Below are 24,919 nucleotides of genomic sequence, written 5' to 3'. Positions count from 1 at the left end.
TGCTCAAACCCCATTGATTATTACATCACTTTAACATTAAATTAACACTAGTTCATCCTTCAAAACCCTTAGATTCATGAAACTCAAGAAAGAGAAAAAGAAGGGACGTTTGAAAATCCTTCAGAAAGGTATGATCCTTTATTTTTCTGATGTTATTGAAAAGGTTTAGATTAGTGTAGGGTATTAGAAACAATAAGAATCCATGGGTGATTCATGGGGGAAGCAAGAACACGAAATTGACTTAAAAACCCTAGTTTCGAAAAAAGGGTGCAAATTTTAGGGAAAGGTGAAAAGTTCTAATCTTTATCATCTAAATCAATTGTAGAGTGATTGTTGAACCTCGGAAAACCCATTTGGTAGCATTATAGCGGGAATTAAGGTATGTCTCTTTTTCGAACATACTCTTAATCGTTTCTTTGGCAAGGTTTCATGTGCATGAGGGACAAGCCCTCATGGAACCTTTGGTGTATTACACTATACATTATATTCATGATTTTGTCATCGAAGGTTTATTGGAACTGATTTATGAAGCTTTGAACTTTGAACATGATTTACCCCTATACTTTGAACTTGATTTCGGAAAGCTTGGATATTTCACGTGTCTTGCCCTATGTATGAATTTTGATGAAATTGAAACTTACCTAATGACCTGAACATGGTTTTTAAATCTACTAATGACTTGATGTACCCCTACTAACGGAATGTTGAACGTAATCCATAATAAGTAATTCGGCTTCCATGTTATGATTGTGATTCGACATTATGCCATGATTCTATTGTTTGTGTTTGGCCTAGCTACTCGGGAGGAAGGGTAGTCACTATGGATCCTAGTGGGGTTAGCCTATCCATTCGGGAGGAAGAGTGGTCATTGAGGCTTCATAACCCTGGTGTGATTTTTTCCTAGCTATTCGGGAGGAAAGGTAGCCATTGTGGGTTGATAACGCCGATGTAGTGCTTCTATGCAGTTTAGGGAACCTCAAATGGTCATCCCTGTGTTCTATTGATTTGGGCCTGTATTGGCATGTGATATACTTTAGTTGCCTGTGAATGGCTTGTTGATATTCTTGAGTTCAGGATTGAAAAGAATTAAATGGGATAAACGGCATAATGAGTTAAAGTTGATTCACTTCTTCTTAAATGATTTCTATTGATGGTTATTAAGTTTGATGATTTATCCTAACTCTGAATTTCATACTACTTTAATTGACAATGTTTTAACGATCCTTATTATATTATTTTGTTATATTAACTATTGTCTCCCAGACAACCCAGTACTCAGGCATACCATTGTTATATTTGATGGTGTGTCAGGTAACGTTGAGGAGCAAGTTCGTGACACGCGTGTAGACTAGAAGAGCTTGCTACTTCCAGACTTTTGGTGAGCCCACACCCTTGTTTCGTGGGACGCCCCTATCTTAGTTATTGCTTTTAGTTTCTGGGTTGCGTCTCAAAGTTAGGCTATGCTTTATTTATCATCTTAGAGGCTCCATAGATAAACGTTAATAATGTGGGTAGTTGTTGAAGTCAATGTTTGACTCATTGAGATTTGCTACGTTCTTATGACGCTACATTTATATTAGATTTCCGTTGTTTTATTTCATAACTGTGATCATGTTCAATTAACTAGTTATAATTATTGGAATAAATAATGAAAGATTGTTAAAAAGGAATTTGATGTTTATTGATTCATAAGGTACTTCCGGTGTAGATTATAGCATCGGATGCCTGTTATGTCTGGGGTCGGGTTTGGGACATGACAAAGTCATCGAAATTTTGAAGGAAAAAAAGAAAGAAAGAAAAAAAAAGATCCTACAATCCTAAATGAGAAAATTTCATGGTGAGGGGTGCAAAGGGGGCAAAACTAATCCATGCAAAATAAGCTAATCCCCTTGGAAGCAAACTATGATCACCCAAAATCAATCAATCGAATGGACGTTATAATAAAACTGATACACCGCAAAATCTAAAGAAAGAATTCTATAAAGCTATTTTTGTAGTCTTATAGCTCTAACATTTTATTTATACCTATTAAACTAGAACATTCTAATAACCACATAGATGCATTTGACACTATTGAGAATATATTTCGTAACATTCATTCATACTTCTTCATTTAGAACATTAAGTTTCTCTTGGTTAAATTTGTGATAAAAATAATAAAAAATTAATTATACATATATATAATCTCTGCAAAACCGACGGCTACGATTGTGTAACAAATCTTTTTCTTACTAAGAATAATTATTGATTTTGTTGCTAATGATCAAGGGTCTAAAAATAATAAATCTAACAGTTGGAGTTATTAAAGAACGGTAGCTGATCCCAGCATAGTGGGTCTTGAAAATAACAACGGTCTTCTTATTTCAATACTTACACGCTATAGTTCGTGAGTTGGAGGCTCAAGCTGCTGCTGGTTTGGGTTGCCCCCGTGTCCCGTGTCCAGTCCTACAATTACATGGTATTTCCGAGGGTGGCTGAGTAGGGCCTTTGTGTCCAATCCTACCAGGACATGGACGTGCTAGACAACACGCATGTCTTATTTTCGAGGTTGGTTGAGCTGGGCCCCTAGGTCCAGTCCTACCAGGACATGAACATGCCGGACAAATATATGGTAATTTTTTCAACAATTTTGACCAAACGGACTTGTGATCAAGTAAGAATCTAAGAAAATCAATTAATGGGATACAAAATAAAAGTTTACGGCTCTTTCCTACTTTCTTCAATTAGTTCTTTCTCTTCCAATAGTACTTAACATTTTAGGTTTTTCATCATGGCTTTTGCTTTCATGCTTAATGTTTTTTTTGAATTTGTGTTCCTAAATTGTGAAACAAAGTGCACCATTACAAACTTCACTTTCTTCTAAACATGCATGGTTGCAAGGACATTTTAATCCGGGGCCTTAAGTATATACACATACACAAAAAAAAATTAGTAGTGCTATTTTTTCATGCTTGTTGCCTTGTACTTTACATAGTAACACAAATATTTTATAATAGTGAGGATTAATTCAAAGTAATAAGATATTAGTCATGTGTTTTAAATATATTACCTTGGATGTCGTTGTAAAAACTTTATTTAATAATATGAAAATTTGATTAGTTTAATTAAAAGTTCTAAAATATATATATTTCTCTTATACTGTGTGTATTCATGTATTCCAATTGTTTTTATATTTTACTAGTAAGGAACGATCAGTTCAAGAAATTATGAGCTTCTCAAGTTGGTAGTTTCCAATTTTTTTGGTTCTTTAAGATTCTTCACAACGTATAAATTGTAATTTCTTGTTCTCTTCTAAATATTTTTTACTGAAATTTAAAAGACCGTTACGTTATTTTTTGGTAGTTGATGCCTGATGGTAACGGCTGTTGAATAGGGTGAGCATAGTTTGGGGGTTTGCTCTAACATCCTGTTGGATGGTTGTTACTTATTGTATCACATTGTTAATTTAAATGTACAATGTTTATTTTGATTATTACTTAAATTATATTGTATAGTATTGCTAAATTCGTTGTTATATAACGACAAAAACTGTCATATTATGTAATGATTGATTTGGTGTGATCGTGTCGTTACTTTATTTTTTCATCTTGCTCTTACTTATTTTTAGTGACTCTACCCTGTACCTTACTCCTTTTTCATAATAATATAAGTTTATTCTTCATATTGCACGTGTGTGACATTACAAAATGATGAAAAACCATACAATCAAACTAAATAGTTATATTCAACAAAACAATATAATACAATACATTATGAAGTTACATGTAACAACCATCCAAACAAGCTGCAAGGTGTGATAGGTTCAGAAAAAACAAAGAAGAATTCTTTCCAGAATCACCCAATTGCCAGATCACATGTCATTAGACATTTAGAATAACTCTTTGAAGTTTAACATTAATGATGTTACATTTAGGTTTTACTAGAAATAGGCTACAGCTGGCAGATTTCATTTTACTGACTTGGCATAATCCTAAGCAGGTAGAGCAAAACTGGAAGGGATCTTCTCCCCTGTTATGCACTATGGAATTAGAACTCTTCACTATAACTTTAGAAAGCAGGAAAAATTCATTACCCTCAAATAACATATTGTAATTTATAATTATGATTTAATTAGAAAAGATTCGAGATTCTGAAATATCTTGATTGAAAGTAATTGAATTTTTTTTTCCTACAATCCTGAATGAGAATTTCACGGTGGGGGTGAGGGGTACAAACGGGAGGCAGAACATGCGGAGTTTTATTAGCAAAACCTAAAGAGAGAACTCTATAAAGTTATTTTTGGAGTCTTATAGCTCTAACATCAGTTATCTACACTTTACTAAAATAGAACATTCTAATATAACCACAGAGATGCATTTGATACTACTTCCCCTCTAGAGGGGTTGTTCGACAGAAAGATCTCCATTTCCAACCCAGCGTTGAATTAAGTACCGAGAAGAAAAAGGAGAGCTCCGGAGGGGGGGGTGGGTGAGGGATAAAAAAAAAATACTATTTTCTCCGCCTCAAATTATATGTTGTGGTTACTAAAAATAGTTGTCTAGTTATTTGTCATTACAATTAATTATTTCTTCTCCATTCCAGCATTAGTAGAAATTAGACATTAATGAAGATGACACATAAATAGAATAAACATTTAATGGAGAACAATTATAATTTAGACACAAAAGTAATCAGATACTCCTCCTAATTAATATTTCAAGCGTGTAAACAAAAAAACAACAGATAATTTGAGATGGAAAGAGTATTGGGAACATATTTGATAACATTCATTTATACTTTTTTAGGACATCAAGTTTCTCTTAGTTAAATTTTGTGATAAATTAATAAAAATTTAATTTTATATATCTATTAAATCTCTGCAAAATCGACGGCTACATTTGTGTAGCAAATCTTTTCTTACTGAGAATTGTTCTTGAAAATAATTAGAATCTTGGGAAAGCGATTTTGTAACCGATGATCAAAGGTCCAAAATTAATCAATCCAACGGTTGGGTGTTTTTTTTCTTTTTTCTTTGGAACGGCAGCTGAGTCTTGAAAGTTGGTTCATTTTTTTTTTTTTTTTTTTTCTTCTCTTATTTATCTGAGTAAATATCACAAAAGGTCACTCAACTATGAGAAATTATGTAGCAAAATCATTCAACTTTGCTTTCTATCAATAAAGTCACCCAACTTGGGTTTTTCATTTATAAAATCACTAATAGCCTGTTTGGCCAAGTTGGCGAAAAAACAACTTATTTTAAAAAATACTTTTTTCAAAAAACAGTTTGTGTTTGGCTAATTAATTTAAAAAGTATTTTTGAGCAGCAATTAGTGTTTGATCAAGCTTTTAAAAAGTGTTTTTATGTGTATTTTTCTCAAAAGTACTTTTCAAAAAAGTGCCTTTCGGCAAAAACTATTTTTTTTAGCTTCTGAAAAACTGTTTCTGCTACTCCCCAAAAGTACTTATTTTCTCCCAAAAACTTGGCCAAACACTTCACTTTTTTTAAAATAAGCACTTATTGAAGAAATAAGTACTTTTGGGGGAAAAATAAACTTAGCCAAACAGGCTATAAGCCAAATTTGTCATAAAAATATCTAACATGACATTAATAAACAAATTTTTAATGTCATGTAGACATGAACCCCCACAAATAAAATAAAATTAATGTGTTTTGTTCTATTCTTATTCTCCTTTTCTCTCTTTTCCTGCTTCATCAAACTGGTGAGTAGTTATTTTGTTTCTTCTTTTTTTTAAAAAAAAAAAATTAAATCGCTTTTGATATATTCTTCTTGTTGTTTCTGTGAGATACAAGAGGTTTTGGGCTTTATTCATATACTAGATGCAATTATAAAAAGAATTGAATGTACAAAATACAAATATATTATATATAAGGTAATAAAAGTTGACCAAGTAAGAATGTAAAGAAAATCAGTTAATAGGAAGTAAGAATCTAAAGAAAATCAATTAATGGAAAGTAAAAATCTAAAGAAAATCAATTAATGGGATACTCCATAAAAGTTGATCCTCTTTCCTTTTAAAATTTTGGTAAACATTGGTATTTTATTTTAAACAAAACATTAATTAATGCATACACATACCTTCATTAATGTAAAAGAAACCCTTTTCTCCCTTTTATAAAAGGTTGTAAACGTTCCTTTTAGTTTCCTTTGTTCATTGAAGCCATATTTGAAAGGGAAAAAAAAACTCCAAAAGGTACTTTCTTCATATACTTCTTTCTCTTCCAATAATAGTTACTGGCTTTTGCTTTCATGGTTATATTGTGTTTTCAAATTGGTGTTCCTAAATTGTGAAACAAAATTTACCATTACAAACTTCACTTTCTTCTCCTAACCTCCATCTCTATTTGTTATTAAGTTTTTTTTCACGTTGGTTTCTACTTTTGTGTAGCATTCACACATTCCACAAAACAATACTTTTTCTTTTGTAGATTTTAGTTAGAGAATTTTCTTAGTACATAAACGTTAGTACTATATTGTTTTTGTTTATGGAGAATCTTTTGTTTGAGTCTCAAAACACAATAATTTGCTTCACTTGAAAATTTTGCTTAATTTTTTGTGGTAGATCAAGAAATAAGGAGATGGGGCGTGCAAAACTGAAGATGGAACTAATAAGCAAGGAGAAAGCAAGGAATGCAACTTTCAAGAAAAGAAAAGAAGGCCTATTGAAGAAGTTGTATGAATTCACTACTCTTTGCAATGTCAATGGACTCATGATCATGTATGGTCCCAAACAAACCAATGGATCCAATTCTGACCCTGAGATTTGGACAAATAGTAGTGGGAGTAGTACAACTAAGAACTTACATCAACAAGAGATTAAGAATCTCATCGACGAGTACAAAAAAGAGAGTAGTTTGCAATCTGGTAGTACCAAAACCTTTGCTTTGTCGGATTATTTTGTCGATCGAAGCAAGAAAGTTGAGGAGGAGTTGATCAAGTTGAGAAAGATGAACATGGAGAAAAAATACCCATGTTGGCTAGAGTTCATGGATCAGTTCTCTGAGTTTAAGTTGAGAGAATTTTTAACTTTGTTGGATGACAAAGTTGAAAAAGTGAAGTATAGAATTAATTTGCTCAAAGGGAATAATATTGCTAGTCATGAATATTTGATGGGAGGAACAATGATTGATCTGGGAGGAGGACAAGCAACAAGATTAAGCCAATTGACTCATTACAATGATAATGTTATGGTCCAAGGAGGAATGGAATTGGGAGGTTATCATCATGAACAATCGCAAGCTCCAATTTATCCTTACTGTAATAATTCCATTATTAATCATCAAGAAATGATGATGCTAATGATGAATGAGAATGATTGGCAATGTAATAATGGTGCATCATCCTCATCAAGTGGCAGTTGCAACAATAATATGAGGTGCGCATTGATGAAGTATGAGACTATGATGATTCACAACGACAACATGATGAGTAATAATCAATTGACATATTCACCGTATGCAGCTCCAACAATCCTGCAGCAAGCCCCATGCATGATGATGCCAAGTGCTTTGCCCCAAATGCAACATTCTTGGAGGGATAACGAGCGAGATGAGAAAGTAATATTCTCACCTTATTTGAGGAAGTAGCGATATAAGTTTGAGTTTTGTATGAATTCTTAGAATGAAAGATCTTCCTTCAGCTTCGAAAGTCAGACAATGAAACCATTCCCTCTATCAGGAATTTATTAGCATTTTGGTTATAAAGGATTACACTCTTTGGTTTTAGTGTTTTGAAGTAAGAGTGGTCCATTTTAGGACTTGTTTTTATTTCCTGTGTTAGCAACTTATCATGTCTTCAGCACTCCAATTCATTTTCTTTAAATCTAATCCACAAATTTCGGTTTAGAAACCCTTGAAGAAAGAATAATAATAACAACTTAGTGCAAGGAAAATACCAATCGATATTTTCAGCTTCAAACTTTAGTATCTTTTGTCTTGTGATGCTCTTTTTCCGTTCTGGTTTTTCCTATTTTCCTGCTATGCAAGTTTTAAGTGATAGCGAAGTGATTCTACTGGTCTGTTGGGGAAGGGTGGTGTAACTTGTGCTATGCGGTTTAATTATGAAGTTATGCTCGGGTTTTTCTTTTGTTTATTGATTTTGCAAGTCTATTTCAATTTGCTGTACCTTGTTCCAGTTTGGGTTGATAGGTATGTACTGGTTACTTGAAAAGGATATAGCTTGAAGTTGAACTTGGCGTTTTGGGAATTATATATTTTGGAGTTAATTGTTTTTATTGTAAAAGTGTGGTTGGAGCTCCTATGATTTGTTGGATTGATTGATTTGGAACCATCTTAGTTTGTGATTGATTTTTGTGTAGGTTGTCGTTATCTTTGGGAAATATATGATCATGGATTGTTATATACTATGTTATTGTATATACTATGATTAGCGACAGTTGGAAAGTTGTTTATTTTGGTATTCTGATATTTGAGGGAAAGCTCTTTCCTTTCATTGAGTCAAACTCTTTATCTGTAATGTGGCTTTAATGGCGTCTGTATAGTCTTAAAGAGTTGGCGTCCAAAGGAAAATGGTTCCTACTTTTAACAGACGTATAGAAGAGACAAGAATTTACCATCGTTAAGAACAATTGGTCTATAATGTTAGAACCATCAATACAATTAACTACTACAAGATATATAACGAGACAAGTCTTCAAACGGACCGGTTTTGGATACAGAGCGAACGAGAATCTTCATTACTTCAAGCTTCAACGAGGGTCCCTAACACATTTTAAGTTTTTTTTTTTTTTTTTCCTTTTGTACATAAACAAATTCTCAAGATTGTATGAAAATTTGTGAGCAGTCTAGCAAGAAGATACACGGGATCCCAGAAATCCCTCAACTGGTCATCTCCCACAGAAAAGTAATATGATGACAAAAAGGAAATATAATAGAACTTAAATTCTTTATCAAAGTAAAGCGAAGCAAGCACTGGGAGGTGGGGGTCACTTTTTTCTTTAACATCATCAATACTGCAAATCTAAAACAAAAGTAGAGATCTTTTGGGAGTAAACAAACATAGCAAAGTCAACAGAAAAGAAACTGAACCCTTTTTCCTTCCTTAAAGATGAGGCAAAACTAACAAAATAACTAGAAAATAAACCCATCCCAAAAGCCACCAGCGGGAGGAGAGTATGCCTATAAGCTAATTAACAAAAGCAAAGGAAACGAGGACACGTTTGATACTTCACGACTACCTAGTCATAAAAAAGCCTCTTGGAGGCAACCTATGATTCACACACTACTTTTGAATGGCCTTGAATTAATTGACAGGTTTTTGGTGAGAGAAACGAGAGATGCAGTCGGATCAGCCGAGTTGATCTTCAGCTCCTCCTCAAGTACCTTGTCTCCTCCTTTGAATTGCTTCTGCACCACAGCAACATTAAAATCATAACGATACTTTGAATTCACTACAGATGTTGTCTAAACGTATTTTTATCTAGTGTGAGCTTCAAACAGAAACAACTGTAACATGTAGGATCCAAGCTAAAATGCAGAGCTGCACTACTTGGTGAAGAATATAAAAATGCACAGGAGAAACTCACAAGAGATTCAGCTTTTTCAAATACATCAGCTTGAATAGCTGGTTTTGGACTCCTTTTAGCCTTGAGCACTTTCTCACGCTTTTCATAGAAATTGAAATCATCCAATATAGATGTCTTCTCTGAGTAGTTCTTAAGTATGTTAAGCATTTCCAAACCTTCCTTCAACCCAATCTGGAATGACAGCATCCTCATTAGATCTCTAACTTTATAATTAAGAATCGAAACAGAAGTTGAGAGGCGGGGAACAAATTCAGAGAGAAAACAGTAACTTCAAATTCTTAGAGGCCGTTTGGATTGGCTTATAGCTTAAAGCTGTTTGCAGCTTATAAGCTGAAAAAAATAAGTTGGGGTAGTCCAACTTTTTTTTTTTTGGCTTATAAGCTGTTTTCAGCTTATAAGCTGCTTTAGATAAACTAAGTTAAATGGGTCCAATTATTTTTTTGAGCTTATTTTAAGCATAAAATGACTTTAAGCTGGCCAGCCAAACACTCAAAAAAGCTGAAAACAGCTTATAAGCCAACTTATAAGCCAATCCAAACGGGCTCTTATTCTCCCATTCCAATAAGAGAGAGAGACTGAACCAACTATTAAAAGACTGAATATACCTCCTGAGTATCTCTGCTATAGGTCACAGGTCTATTATCATTGTTTTCAAGGATGATGTGCCTGAACTGTGTGTTAGGGACATCTTTAACTATGTGCCACTTCACTGGGAAGAACCCACTCCACTTATCAAGCTGCCAAAAGTCCATGTTTCTGTTGAAGTCAACCTGCCCAACCATCTCAGCTACACCTAAAAACTGTCCACTTCCGTTAACCTGAAATTCCAAAGAGAAGAAACTCAGAAAAGTTACAGTAACACCACCCATAACATTTAAATGTGCAAGTAACATGCAAACAAAAACAAGGGGAAGAGGAAAGAGCTTTTATACTGAGCATCCATTTGAAGACACGTTCACAAATGAGAAAATCAAGTTCGGATGTAATTATTTCTTTGTAAAGGAAAAACATGAGACAGAGTATAACTTACTGAAAAGAAGAGGAACACTGGACAGCTTGAACCAGTTCCACTTGCTTTACCCTCAGCATCACGGAAGGCAGTATCCAATTTCTTGTTTCCATTAGGAGTACTTGACCATACATCATATTTGACACACTTGTGAATATCATCTTCACTGTATGACTTGATAACGTAAAACTTTGCATTATCATACTGACTCTTGAAATCCTCTTTGTTATACTTCTCCCTCTGAATCATTGGCCCAAGCTGTTCCTCCTCCGCAGATGGTTTTGCAGGGGTGCTCCTGCTGTTGGCGCGGGGACCACGAGGTAACTCATTTGAGGCCTCAAACAGACCATTTCTGGTGAAATTTCCCCGTGGTTTACTTCTGTAGTTCACATTCCACATTCTACTGTTTGTTTGATAGTTAATGGGATCATAAGGCATGAAAAAACCTTGATTTTGACTGGTGTATGATGGGAAATCCCCAACCATATGAAACCCCTTAACCAGGCCACCAGACTGGACATCAGACTGAAACTGCCAAGACAGGGGAAAACTTGTTAAAACAACAACACGAGAAAACACTCCTTCAAAGTCATCACTAATGACACTAGAAAAAAGCAATAGAAAATTAAGAACTTTGGCATAGATCTTCCGAAAGGCATGAATACAGTTAAATAGTTAATGAAACATTGACCTTCAGGGGAACATTAAACTGACCTTGTTCACTGGATTGAAAGGCTGAGCTTGATGGATAGACTTTGGCGGATTTGACATGGCAGTAGACGGTCGACTCTTTGGGTTAAAAAGAGTGGTTGCGTTTTTGCTTGAGAAAGAATTATTCACTTTTGAGGAATTAAACCCATTTGACTTGACTGGATCATTTCGGCCAAAAGATGATTTAACATTCCCGGATTTGGGAGCAGTGTTATTGGCGATATCTGTGCAGTACGTTGAACCCCATGAATAACATGGCATGGAATCTGAACCATATGAGGCAGGATGCTGAAGATATCCAGAATAGGGCTGCTTCCCATCGCCTCCCACAAATCCAGCACCGTAAGGATTATAGCCAGGCATATAGTAGAGAAGGGAACCGTTATCTGATTGAACACCCTGATAACCACCATATTGCGTTTAAATTGTCAATCGACAAAGCAATTTAAGATAACACACCACTTCAACTTATAGAAATGGTATACTTACCGCATTAAAGTAAGCTTGATCATCTAACTGATTAAAAGTCCCATTATATCCTGCAAAAAGCAAATTCATTACACATTATCATCCCAAACGTTTTAATAGTTAATTAATAGCAAAGCAAAAACATTTACATCCACAAATCGAACTTTAATGAAGGAGTAAAGACCTGAAGATTTAAAAAAAATTAAACGGGGCCCAGGTTGCTATCCAACTACACCTAAACTATCCCCCTAGTTGCACTTCTTCGCTTCAGTGATCGGCTCCTGCTATTTCTGCCAAATCCTCCTAGTCCTTTTTACCTATTAGTCTCGGTAGCATAGAGAATTACCTACTTCCATAACCAGTAAAAAGAGTTAAACACCCCTTCGCCCACCCACAAAAGCATGAATTCATTGCTTGCTTTATATTTCCACTTCCGTTAGTCTTTTCTTTTCCAGTGTTGTCAGTTATAATTTTCTTGACAAAATTTCCATAAAAAAAAATTGAATATGAAATGCACCACAATTAGTAAAAAAGTACCAAAGGATGTAGGAATCTCTCGCTAAGAATATATAAAACATATGTTAAAGATGCAGTTTGTCATAAGTCAACCCTAATAGAATGTAACAAACATAGGCTAACGTGTTCTTCTCAGCATTCTAGACAACTCTGTCTCAGAAGCTCATCTCCCTAAATTTGACTACTACTTGACAACTGATGGAACGATAAGAAAACAATTAAATCTCTTACAATATTTAGCTATATGTATATGATATACAAACACGCACATACTTTTCATAAAGATAACAATAACCAGTTTTATGACAAGTAAAAAACAGTTTTGTGGCATATTTTTTCCATTATGAGTGAAATAGGAGCTGATTCGAAAACTAAAGGAACAATGACAAATCCAATTTATCTAACCTGGGTAGTAGTAATCGCAATAGCTAGTAGGTGGATAATAAGCACCTTGCTCTGCAACTGGTGGTTGATCAATTTCACCCTTGATGCCAGTCACAGCTCCCAAGTCAGAAACTTCTTTTTTTGGAGCCTGTACACGCTATGTATTTTACAGAACATCAGAAGAAAAAAGAAGGAACGAAAATGTCTACAGAAAACGAGACGATACGCATGATCATTTAAGTCAACCAAACAAATGAAGACGCACAACTGAAAACATGAGGGGTTTAAGACAAAAGATGTAACGACTCCTCAAACCTAGGTATAATATTTGTGCCCAACCAACCGCCCCACTCAGGTCACAATCCCCTTTTCTTTCCAAAAGAAATGGATCAACAATAGCAGAAAATAACCTATGACTTTGGGCAGAAAAGATAATCAAGCGACGAATGCAGAAAAAGGGTGAGAATTCCAGTCTAAGAAACAAGACCTTCCAGCAAAATACAAAATAAAAATGGGGAAGCTAATTGCTCTATAGCAAAAATTATTCACATACAACCCCTTTTTTTTTTCTTTTTTCTTTTTTTTTGGAGTAAGGTAACATATTTTTACATACAACAATCTCAGTACCACAAATATAGCATGTGAATAAGAGAAAGAAATGAGTTGCTGCATACCAAATCCTTCTCCGTCAGTTTAGTAGAGGAATCAGATTTCAGTCCTGGAGCAACAGCTTCAGCTTAAAAAAAGTTAAGTCATGACAATAGTATATAAGTCCGTACTTCAGGACTTGACAAAAGAACTAGTACTTTCAAATGGAGGACCTCTTTTAAAAGGAAAATCCAGATTTAAATAGGGATATTGGGTTAAATTCAAGCGTGATAGTCTTATAGACAGTAGTCATCGCACATCTGCTGCAAGCACATGCACCTAAGACTAGGACAATAAATTTTTGCAATGGTAGTCCCTTGCTATTTCAGTGTGCAATTTCTATCCCCACATAGGAACTTTAGAAAACAAAGAAAAGAATAAGAGATCAAAGCTGTTTCGTGAAAACACCCTTTTTTTTTTCAATCGGAGATCAAAGCTGTTTCCTGAAAATACATTTTCAAGTGTTCAGATTTCATAGATTACTGTACGGAAATTGTTGTCGGCCACTTCTTTGAGAAATTAAAAATTCATATATTATTCCCAGTCACCTCCTAACATTCTGAAATCTGCTTATCAGCAAAAAATAATCATACTGTGGAGCAATCCAGGTCATATTAAGAACCACGTCCCAAAAAATTTCAAACAAGCAGTCAAGCAGCGAGAAATTGTATACAGGATTCACGAGCATTCCAGAATAATATATTAGCAGGATACGTTTTTCTATTATCTTCTCTCCAGCCATTATAAAGCTTCAAAACCCAATTCCTGACCTGCGACCAGTTGACGAAATGCATAAGGTAAAAGTAAAACAGAAACTTGGAGAACATATAATCATAAACAAGTTCTTAATAATTAAAAACGAGGCGAACAATTTTAAGAAAACATAATTGTTAGCTTCAAAATCACGATATTACGAAAAACTTTGTTTTCGTGACTAGAAAAGAAGAAAACAACCCATGGAGACAAGAAAGAGCTTTGAATTAAACACATGCCTTAAAATCATATGTAGACAAAGAAAGACAATAAAATTATGTAGATAACAGAATATGTAAAAAGAATCAAAAAACAAGATAAATTCATGCCTAAATATATGGAAGTAAAAGATAGCCTATCAAATGTATTGTAACGAGTAAAAAAATGGTTGACCAATGAAGATAAAGGGTGGACCTTATCTAATTTCCAATGATTACCCACAAACAATAATTGCCCATAAAACAAGGGCAAAGTAAATATAGTCCCTCAATCCTATACTAGTGGTTATGCTTAACAAAAATTCAAGAATACCAGCAAACTAATAGGAACAACCACAAATAATAGGAAATTTTCTGGAAAAAAATATATCAATTTATAAGATAGACTAAACTAGGGTTAAAAATAAATCACCCAGGCCTTAAAAAATAAATGGAACACAACACAAACGCTTCAAGAGTTGAATGTCACACGTGTGTTCACATCTTCACATGAAAAAAGCCACCATAAAGTTTTTTACCCCATACAGAAACAAGAAATAAACTCACCTATAACTCAATAAAAATAAATAACCTTGTCTAATTCCAGTGTAAAATAAGCAACAAAAACAAAGGTAATAGAGCAGTCAAACCCACCCCCCCCCCCAAAAAAAAAAAAAAAAAAGAGAGAGTATATCATGTGAAACTCAGTAAAAATCTTTCGAATAAAGAAAGTTCAAATCTTTTTTTTATCATGTGTTTCGTAAAAATAAAAACCCAAAAACACTTTTTTCCGATAAAAACACATGAAGTAAAACAAACCCACAAAAAATCTTAACGTTGTAGATCTTTCTAACCCTACCAACAACTCTTTTACTTTTTAACAGCAAAAAATAACAAAATAAAAAGAAACAAACAAAAACTAACCTTTTACAAGAAAATAAACAAAACCACCGATCCGATAAACTGGAAAACCGCTGTTGTAATAGAAAAGCGGTTTCCCTGTATTGAAAGGTTTTGTTTGGGGAACGAAAGAGGGAAAATGAAGGAAGGACTGCGCGAGTGTATAATAGGAGGCGTCTAGTGTAAAGCTACTGTGACTAAACCCTTAATTTTGATCTAACCGTTGATATTGTTTTCTTGATTTGGTTGTCAACTGATCTGGGCCGTTGATTTTATAGATTCTTTGTTTTTTCTTATTTGAATGGTGGACAAGCACTATTGGAAGAGTCCAGTTGTTTATTGAAAAATCTAATTGTTTTTTTTTTGTATTATTGAGGAGATATTTTAGATATTTAATTTTGATTGGGATATTTTTAAATTGAATTAAAAAATGGATCAAAGTTGTTGAGATATTAGGTTTGATAGTTAGTGACAATTGACATCTTTGTTTTTTTTTCTCCTTACAATTTGGATTTAATGAGAAAAGGAAAGCATGTGCATTAGAATGAAAACATGACACATAATCTCAAACATTCCTTATCTAGGCAATGTCTTTTTTTGATAAATATCAACGTATAGAATTGAAATATTAATATCAAGAAAAATTATCTAGTTTATTAACTTGTCTTTTTAGAGTAAGAATTTACAACAAAAGTATTAGTCTACTTAATATCAAATTTAAAATAGCTCGACAAAGAAAAAAGTGGACTCACAAGGTTTTTCTTATTTATGTTTTGACGAGATTGAAAAAGATATCCTTTCTTAAATTAATTGTAAAGAAAAATACCATGAAAAAATAAGGCGATAATATGAATAAAAGACACTAAATATTCAATGGAATATATATATATATATATCAACAATCAATTCATACTAAAATCCATAGGTGTGGAATCATCTATAATTAAGAAGTCTAGGATAAAGGTAACATAACATTGCATAGAATCTCATTTACTTTATGCATATTGTATAGGATTATAATACTATTTTTATATTTTTCAATTAATATTATTGTATTCATTTTAAAATGGGAAAAGGACACTGTGTGTCCACTCAGCCAAACTAATCCCACATTTAACCACTGTTTGGGGTTAATCCCACTAGGTATCCTGTTCTGCTCAAATTAATGTTAAAAAAGTGGCTTAAAAAAAAATAATGTTAAGGTCGGCCCAATGACTTAACAAAAAAAAAAAAAAAAAAAAAAAAAAATTGTATCGACTAAGTCGCCACAAAAACGTCGCCGCTAAAGGGCTGCTACAGTATATATACATATGTTGGAATTATATATACACTTTATATACAAAAATTATACAGTTTAGATACATTTGCTGGAATTAATCATACATTTATTATACATAAATTATACGTTAATTATACATTTATTATACACATATTATACAATAATGATATGAAATTTATTTTAACATATACAATAGTGATACATATTATATACTACAATGATACGGTTTCTATAATACATTTTTTATATGTATGGTACACTTTCTATACAAGACTGATACAGTTTATATACACAAGCTGGAATTATATATACACTTTCTATACAAAAAATGATACATATTATATACAAAAATGAAACAATTTTCTATTCTGTACAGGACAGTTGCACTGTGTTGATACATATTATATACACAAATGATACATATTATATACAAATATGATACATACCTTAGAGATTCATATTTTATACATTTTCTATACATTATAGATAGGTATTGATACATATTTTATACACAAATGACACATATTATATATAAAAATAGCATCAAACATTTTTGTGTTTGGCTTTTTATTTGAAAGTTGCCTTATTTAAGTTTTGGCTAATGGATGGGATTAGCTTAGTGGGTATAATTTGGGTTTAGAAGAATTGTGGCGCCGGGTGGAATTAGTTTCACCCGACCGGCCAATTATGTCCTTTTCCCTTTTAAAATTTATGATTTGGGCCTCGTTGAAGTGTTCAAGAAGGATACGAGAATCCGAAGGCGAAGCAATGTTGAAGATTGGGCTACTCGGTAATTTTTAGAGTCTTACGGGCCTCAACATTGGGCTACTCTGTAATGGCGTGCGACTCTTGTGAGCAGGACCAATATTCGGGCAATTTGCAGGATTGGCCTTCGCTGGGGGTGGTCTTTAATTTTTGGCCCTCAAATTGGTGGTCTTTAGCTTTTATCCTTCGCTAAAAATTTCTTGATTTCGGGTTCGAACCCCCGCTCAATTAAATTTTTTTTAAAAAAATCGCAAGGTAGAGTTTGGATTCGCAAAGCAGAGTTTTGGCCTTAAGACAAATTTTGCAAAATTCTGCTAAGGCTTGCGGATTCAAACATCTGCCTTGCGATTTTTTATTTTTTTTATTGAGCTGGGTTTCGAACCCACAACCTCGGAATATTAAGCGAAGGACAAAACTTAAAGACCACCAATTTGAAGGGAAAAAATTAAAGACCACCCCAAATGAAGGACAGTCCGCAAAAAAATGCCAATATTCGAATGGTTAATTCAGTAGCCAATTGTAAAATGAGAAACTTACCTAAATGTACCCTTCGGCCATTTAGTTTACCAAATATGGCCGAAGTATACACTATCTATACACTTCGGTTGTATAGGTATGTATATTGTATGTATAGATATACATATGATATGTATATGTATGTATACTATATGTATAGGTATGTATAATATATGTATTGTTTATATACTTTATACACTACCTATACACTGTGTACATATTTTGTAAACTAGACGACCAAATGGTATTTGAATGTAATTTTCTCTTGAAAAATTAAACTAATTCTCCATACATAATGATAAAACCAAACAATATCAAAAGTGTGAAAAAAATGGTCCCACATTTTCAGTTGGGGAGTCATATAGGAAAGTTACAGAATCTATAATAGATCAATGTACAAAATTTTGTAATTAGTTACAAGGTATTTCACTTCTCTTTTCTAAATTTTAGTATTGCCCGAGTAATATTATGGTCGATCGCTCATAATTAGTCATAAAAATAGCAGCAAGACGACTTCTATCTATAGTACGACTATTTCTATTCTCAACTACTCCACAGTCCACTGGTCCACTGTATGTGGGCTATTAATTCTTTGTAGGAATGTGAGAATATTTGGGAGCCTTATCATTTGATAATAATCCTTGTGATCATTTTCTCAGATGTTAAACTTAAGAGTTGATTAAATAAAAGGTTAAGGTAAAATACAATCGAAATTGATATGGATGTAATACTAAATATACGTATCTAGCAGACGGAATCCCCCAATTCATTTGCTTGAGGCCCGATAGAACAAACACTTGATATGTACCCTGATCCAGTCCACGTTGAAAGACAATGTGGGGACAACCGGACAATTGTACATATAGCCGATTTGAGGATCACTATTTAAGTTATAGCCATATGTGTTAAATTTATAAATTTTGGTAAGTTTAACCGCTTAATAATCAACTTCAGATTTATGAAATTAAAGTTTAAAAATTCATCTCTGAGGTTACAATCTCATATATACAAGTCCGAAGTTAGACATGCCAAGCCTAACTTCAGAAAAATGTGTAAAGTTTGGTGTATTGTTTGTGCAAGTTAACTTAAAACATTTTTTCGTACGATATTTGGCTTGACAATCTTAATTTCATATATTTTGTCTAAAGTTTGGATTGATATTGCAAAATCTCAGACTAATAGTCTCTATTAGCTTGGAATTAAGGAACTTTAATTATCCAAATCTTCTTCATTGTTAAGTATTATTCCTTAGGTATTGGATATCAATATAATTAACATCCAAAATTTTCAGGTTTCCTCATACACACATAAACAAAACGCAGGGAAATGAGATTTACTGCCTTTTTGAATTTTGAAAGTAACAACACCAACAATAAACAATTAAAACTTGAAGAACCAATTCACCCGTAAATGGAATAATATATACCTGTATATCCATATGATACAAAAAGCATACAAAACCAACTTGGGCTTGCCCTGCCCTTGCCAAGAAATTAAACACCCCCAACCCTAAGAATTAATCAAAAGCAACTAACTACTAGTACATAATACTAGTTATAGTCCTACTTCTCTTTGTCACAAAAACCCTATCCTTAAACAAGTAGAAAGAATAACAAGAAGTTAAAATTATAGAACTATAGTGAACTCAAGCACCTTCCAAATTAAGGACCATAAAATAAAATTGAAGATTGGTTAAACCAAAAGTTCTTTCCGAATCTTTGGACAAGTTTGGTCTTTCTCAAGGCTCTTTAGCTTTTGAGAAACAACTTTCGAAGAGGACGGTTGGTACTCAGGCGATTGTTTCGGGAACTCTGACAACATCTGAATGACTTCCCTCATTTTTGGACGTTCTACGCTATTTTCTTGGATGCAAAGCATAGCAATAAAGAACAAATGCATGGCTTCATCTTCAGGCACAGTGGTTAGCCTTGGATCCACAATGTGTGTCACTTGTTCTCTTTTACAATTTGTTACTCTTTTACTCCATTGCACTATGTCCACTCCATCACCAAATTCACCTACTGGACGACGCCCTGTGATAAGCTCCAATAGAACCACGCCGAAACTATACACGTCGCTTTTTTCGTCTACTCTCAATGTGTATGCATACTCTGCAACCAATTTAAAAAAATAGGTTAACATTTGTGAAATGTATATGGATTTAAGGTGGGATGAAAAACAGATAATCGAAGTTATTAAATATGTTTATCCCATTCTGCAATTGTGAAATGTATATGGATTTAAGGTGGGATGAAAAACAGATAATCGAAGTTATTAAATATGTTTATCCCATTCTGCAATTGTTGCGGTAACCTGGTGACTTCACACTTGGAGCTATACGTGTCTAAGGAGAGTCAATTAACACCCCTTCGTCGTAAAATTATATTGTGTAAACTGTAGATAAGTCTTTTTATTTTTTATTTTATGTATATACTATACGATGAATCTACTTAACTTATTCATGTGTTTATTTTTTTTTATATTTTGAATTTCTTAATTATTTTTGCACTACCAGGTTGAAACATGTAACCACAAATACCTTACATACTTATAGAGTAACTACCATTACTTGTAAAGGGTGAAGCAATATTTAAAGTTTATAAAGTATGAACTTGTCTTTGAATGCATAACTTAATTTTAGTTACTAGGCAGACACTTAAATATTTATACGTATTTAATGGATTTTCTAATACAATTCTAAAGTCAAAAAAAATTATTGAGTTTTGTCAAACTCAAACCTAATATTATACTCCATCAGTCCCATAATAAATGTCACTTTAGCCAAAAAAAAATTATCCCATAATAAGGGTCATTTTAGGAAATCAAGACATAAATTGACTTGCTTTTATTTTCAATTCTACCCTTGGACAATAAGGTAACATCTAAATGATGATCGGAAAAGCTACATAGTAATTTGGTATTGTTGGATTTCCATTATCAAAAGGATTACTACTTGTGCATGCTCTAATCAAGATAAAAAAGTAATTTGTTTTATCATATAAGAGTAATTTAATAAACTTCACATTGCATTATTAATTTATTAATATGCTTGTTTTTTTGTTAAAGTGACACTTAGTATGGGACGAAGGCATTAGTTTCACCCCTAATTACTAATTAAATTGAATCCTTTTTAAGAAGTGCATGTTGATTGTTGAGTTGGCAAGCACGACAATCGACGGGACCTATCTTGTGTGTCAGTCAAGTCAGATTTTTGACCCACTTTTGCAGACTGATCTTCTATTGGGCCCCCACTAGGACTCTCTTTGGCACAGAAATTTAAGTTTTATAGTGCTCTCTCGTAAAACGTGGCCGTTAGATACGTTACAATTACCCAAAAAATTCTAAACAAAGCACTAAACTTATTTCATTCGCTGCCTTGAATCACGGGTGATCTTGGGCCTGTCACTTTAGCCCAACGAGGCTACTCCCTTACGGCGTCGTTTTCTAGTAACTAAACATTTTTCCTACCACTTAACTTTCATTTGTCTCTTGTTGAAGAAACTCCAAACCAAGAAAAATATGCAGTAAAATATTTAACCTAATTTGTTTTTCCTTTCAAAGTCACTACTTACAAATAACCAAAAGGTCCAAGTGAAGATGAATTGAGTTTTGAACAGCGGACGACATGTTCATGTACTTCAAAGAGATATTCTATGACCGATTGATAAGACTAATTGTTGGGTATTAAAAGTCAGTCGGCCCAGAATTATGCATTATTTGTACGACCATACAAAAAAATGAGTATGTCAGAGTAGATATACCTAACTAAATTAACTAACCAGGGTACATATATGATTGTACACAATAATTGCTCCCCTCACCCTCACCCTCCCCCAACCCCCAACTCACAAGGACTTAAATTTCGTACAGAATGTGTATTTTGATATATTATAGCAAATTGTGTTTTTTAGGCTATTAGTTTCACTTATTATATACGATTATCTGTAATCTATAGAAGTTGAACTAACGTACCAGGGGCAATGTAACCATAGGATCCAGCAACAGCAGACATACTCTCTGAGGCACCACCATCCACCAAGAATTTAGCAAGTCCAAAATCTGCAACATGAGCTTCAAAGTTTGAATTCAGCAAAATGTTGTTGGATTTAACGTCTCTGTGAACGATCAACGGCGAACAATCGTGGTGAAGGTAGCACAATCCTTTAGCAGCTTCCATTGCAATTTTGTATCTCAAATTCCAGTTCAGGAACCCTCCTTTTTTCCCATGCAACGCCTCTCCTAAGCTCCCATTCCTCATGTACTCATAAACAAGGAGATTAGTTTCCTTGTTGGAACAAAAAGCAACTAGTCTTACGATGTTCCTATGTCGAATGTTGCCTAGTGTCCGAATCTCCGCTCTGAAACCATGATCATGGCTGTTGTTGCCAAAACCAAGAAGTTTTTTCACTGCAATTTCAACCCCACTTGGCATTTTCCCATGGTACACAATCCCGGCTCCACCTCTGCCTATCACATTTCCATCTTTCACACATTCAAGAACGTCAGCAACACTGAAATCAACCTTTTGAAATGCTGTCATTTTCCAAGAATCCGCGCCTGTTTTCTTGAAAGACTTGGCCTTGATGATAGCCGCAGCTGCAAAGACTAGTGAACAGATTAACAACCCGAGGGCGAAGATTAGCTTGAAATCTCCACGAGACTTTCCTGGCGGATCGGTAATTAGTGTGAAATTGCAAGGGTTGTTTAGTAAAGAGCCACAGAGTCTAGGATTGCCCGCGAAAGAAGTGGCATTGAAGTATGCAAATTGGCCTGATTCTGGCAGCTTGCCTGATAGATCATTGAATGAGAAATCAGCAGTTGTGAGACTTCTCATTGTACCAATTGACTTTGGTATGGTCTCATTCAAGTGGTTTCTTGACAAGTTCAAGTAGTTCAAGATTCGGATTTCAGATATTCTAGGTGGAATTGAGCCAGAGAAGTTGTTTTGGCTCAAGTCTAGGTAGGTCAAGTGGACACAATTGCCTATTTCAGGGGGAATTTCACCATAAAGAGAGTTTTGACTGAGGTCAATTTTTAAGGCTTGTGAGAGTTGACCTATAGAAGGAGGAATAGGACCAGAGAATTGGTTCCCTCCAAGTGAAAGGATTTGAAGGGAAGTGAAATTAGAGAGGGAAAATGGTAAAGAACCTGAAAGTTGATTGTTTGATAAATTTAACTGACCTAATTTGGCTGGTTTTGAAGAAATGTTACTATTTTCTGATAAGATACCAGACAAATAGTTGTTCTGCAGCTCAACTAAGTTTAAATCAGGCATGTAAATGAATCCATTTGGGATGCTACCATTCAAGTAGTTTTGTCCTAATCTCACCCTAACAAGACTTGAACATGTGCCTAAATCTTCTGGAATTGGACCAAAGAGGAAATTCTTGAGTAAAATCAAGATTCTAAGTTGCTTTGAGGCGCACAAGTCTTTAGGAATTGTACCAGTGAGCTTATTTGAAGACAAATCAAGCTCTTGGAGCTTCTCATTTTGGCCTAACTTCTCGGGGATAGTACCGGTGAAATTGTTCATCCAGAGACCAAGAACCTTCAGGTCGGGATAATCAGCGATGAAATCCGGTATTGAACCATGTAATTTGTTCATGAAAAGATTGAAAAGCCTTAGCTGCTGGAGGTTAATGAGCTCAAATGGGATTTCACCAGTAAGTGCATTGGCTGAAAGATCAAGATTGACCAAGCCAGTGAGGTTTCCTAGTTCCCTTGGAATTGGACCTGAAAGAAGATTGATATGCAAAAAAAGTGTGTTAAGCATTTTCAAGTTCCCTAATTCAGGAGGAATTGAACCATCTAATTCACAACTAGAAATATCCATGTGAACAAGATTCTCCAACTTCCCAAATTCCTTAGGAATCCCACCTACAAAGACATTGAAATATCCCAAGTAAATCTCTTTCAAGTTGGTGAGATTCCCCAAGGATTTAGGGATTCTTCCATGCAAGTCATTTCCAGCAAGTGACAAGTACTCCAACTCAATCAAATCCCCATAACTTTCTGGAATTCTGCCATAGAAATAGTTGCCACCCAAGTCCAAGTACTTGATTTTCTTCAAGTTCACCACTCCAACAGGAAGGAAAGATGAAAAATTATTGTTGTAAGCATCAAGAATCTCCAAATTAGCCAAACTTGAATAGTTCCAATCAAGATTTCCACTGAACAAGTTGTTTGAAATGTTGAGAGACTGAAGACTGCTCATATTCTCAATCTTGATTTCACCAGTGAAGTTGTTGCCATCAATTAAGAGCTCTTCAAGCTTATCTAGGCTTGAAATGGCAGGGGAAACAGAGCCGTAAAGGTCCATGTTAGACAGGTTTATCGATATAACTCGGCCTTGTAAGCATTTGATTCCCACCCAAGAATCACAAACTGAGCTAGGATTTGAAGTGTCCCAAGAACTCAAAGCAGGATTTGAGAAGTCAAAGCCTTGTTTTAGGCTCACCAAGGCATGAAAATCAGTACCAATAAGAGGAGAAGAAGGAAAAGAAGAAATGGAAGTACCCACTAGAGTAAAGAGTGTGACAACAATGAGGGGCAACATATTTTCTTGGAAGTTTTTCATGGAAAGTGAATTTGGAAGGACTTGAAGAAGAAACAAAGGGACTTATTATGAGGCTTTGAGGAAATGGATTTTGTGTAAAAGGAGGGAAAAGTTGAGGGAATCTGAGAAACTTCAGGTGTAGATAGATTTAAAGAACCAAACATCTTTCAAAAGAAAGAAAGTGAGTCTTCAAGATCAAGGAAGAAGCTAAGCCTCCCCTTTTCCTCTCTTTGCTTTTCCCTTTTATCTCTCTGTGAAGAACACATCAAAGAGGAGATCAAAGTTAGTTTTTTAGCCTAAAATAAATGGGATTTCATTAACTATTAAGTGTATATATGCAGTAATGAACTTCTTTGAGCAAAGTAACAAAGGGGAAAAAAAGAAAGACAAGGAAAGCAGGGTCCCTACTGACTTTAAAAAACAGCCGTTGGATGGGGAAAAAACAGAAATTTAAAGTTCAGATTATGAGACAAGTAAAGTTGATACTCTCCGTATTCAATATGACAAGAATACCCTTTAACTTTAAGTGGAAAACACACTTTAACTTAAGTGAGAGATGATGAAGTTGCACTTTCAGATAATCATTCATGAAGAATGGCTGAGTTGGTATCAATTTTCTGATATGATAACTATGGATAAAGATTTTTGCCATTGCAATTAAAAAAACTCAAAGA

General features: G+C 34.2%; 3 protein-coding genes across 3 annotated transcripts; 1 reads left to right on the top strand and 2 right to left on the bottom strand.

Annotated features, from left to right (window-relative positions):
- The first annotated feature begins 6,535 nt into the window (after nucleotides 1–6,535).
- Nucleotides 6,536–7,733, top strand: LOC132062740 (agamous-like MADS-box protein AGL19). Its single transcript, XM_059455248.1, has one exon. The coding sequence runs from the start codon at nucleotides 6,578–6,580 to the stop codon at nucleotides 7,583–7,585; it is 1,008 nt and encodes a 335-aa protein (XP_059311231.1). The 5' UTR covers nucleotides 6,536–6,577; the 3' UTR covers nucleotides 7,586–7,733.
- Nucleotides 7,734–8,884: 1,151 nt separating this feature from the next.
- LOC132064541 (YTH domain-containing protein ECT1) lies at nucleotides 8,885–15,310 on the bottom strand. The gene is made up of 10 exons (XM_059457548.1): nucleotides 15,154–15,310; nucleotides 13,994–14,049; nucleotides 13,306–13,367; nucleotides 12,653–12,779; nucleotides 11,753–11,802; nucleotides 11,267–11,662; nucleotides 10,574–11,083; nucleotides 10,149–10,361; nucleotides 9,544–9,714; nucleotides 8,885–9,364 (listed from the first exon to the last, which is right to left on the bottom strand). Exons 2-10 carry the CDS (start codon nucleotides 14,019–14,021, stop codon nucleotides 9,233–9,235), a joined length of 1,689 nt encoding a protein of 562 aa, XP_059313531.1. The 5' UTR covers nucleotides 14,022–14,049; nucleotides 15,154–15,310; the 3' UTR covers nucleotides 8,885–9,232.
- A 3,778-nt stretch (nucleotides 15,311–19,088) lies between these two features.
- LOC132064540 (leucine-rich repeat receptor-like serine/threonine-protein kinase BAM3) lies at nucleotides 19,089–24,576 on the bottom strand. Its single transcript, XM_059457547.1, has 2 exons — nucleotides 21,662–24,576; nucleotides 19,089–19,800 (listed from the first exon to the last, which is right to left on the bottom strand). Exons 1-2 carry the CDS (start codon nucleotides 24,264–24,266, stop codon nucleotides 19,382–19,384), a joined length of 3,024 nt encoding a protein of 1,007 aa, XP_059313530.1. The 5' UTR covers nucleotides 24,267–24,576; the 3' UTR covers nucleotides 19,089–19,381.
- Between the last annotated feature and the right edge of the window lie 343 nt (nucleotides 24,577–24,919).

This window comes from Lycium ferocissimum, chromosome 7 (assembly GCF_029784015.1).
Source record: "Lycium ferocissimum isolate CSIRO_LF1 chromosome 7, AGI_CSIRO_Lferr_CH_V1, whole genome shotgun sequence".
Classification (NCBI taxonomy): Eukaryota; Viridiplantae; Streptophyta; class Magnoliopsida; order Solanales; family Solanaceae; genus Lycium; species Lycium ferocissimum.
This window is presented reverse-complemented; position numbering and strand designations above follow the sequence as displayed.

Excerpts from the sequence above, each read along its gene's own strand:
- LOC132062740 (XM_059455248.1), top strand. The coding sequence starts at position 6,578 with ATGGGGCGTGCAAAACTGAAGATGGAACTAATAAGCAAGGAGAAAGCA.
- LOC132064540 (XM_059457547.1), bottom strand. The coding sequence starts at position 24,266 with ATGAAAAACTTCCAAGAAAATATGTTGCCCCTCATTGTTGTCACACTC. Across the intron at positions 19,801-21,661 it reads CTATGGTTACATTGCCCCTG|AGTATGCATACACATTGAGA; the intron begins GTACGTTAGTTC and ends AATTGGTTGCAG.
- LOC132064541 (XM_059457548.1), bottom strand. The coding sequence starts at position 14,021 with ATGGCTGGAGAGAAGATAATAGAAAAAC. Across the intron at positions 12,780-13,305 it reads AACTGACGGAGAAGGATTTG|GCTCCAAAAAAAGAAGTTTC; the intron begins GTATGCAGCAAC and ends TAGCGTGTACAG. Across the intron at positions 10,362-10,573 it reads CAGTGTTCCTCTTCTTTTCA|GTTAACGGAAGTGGACAGTT; the intron begins GTAAGTTATACT and ends TTGGAATTTCAG.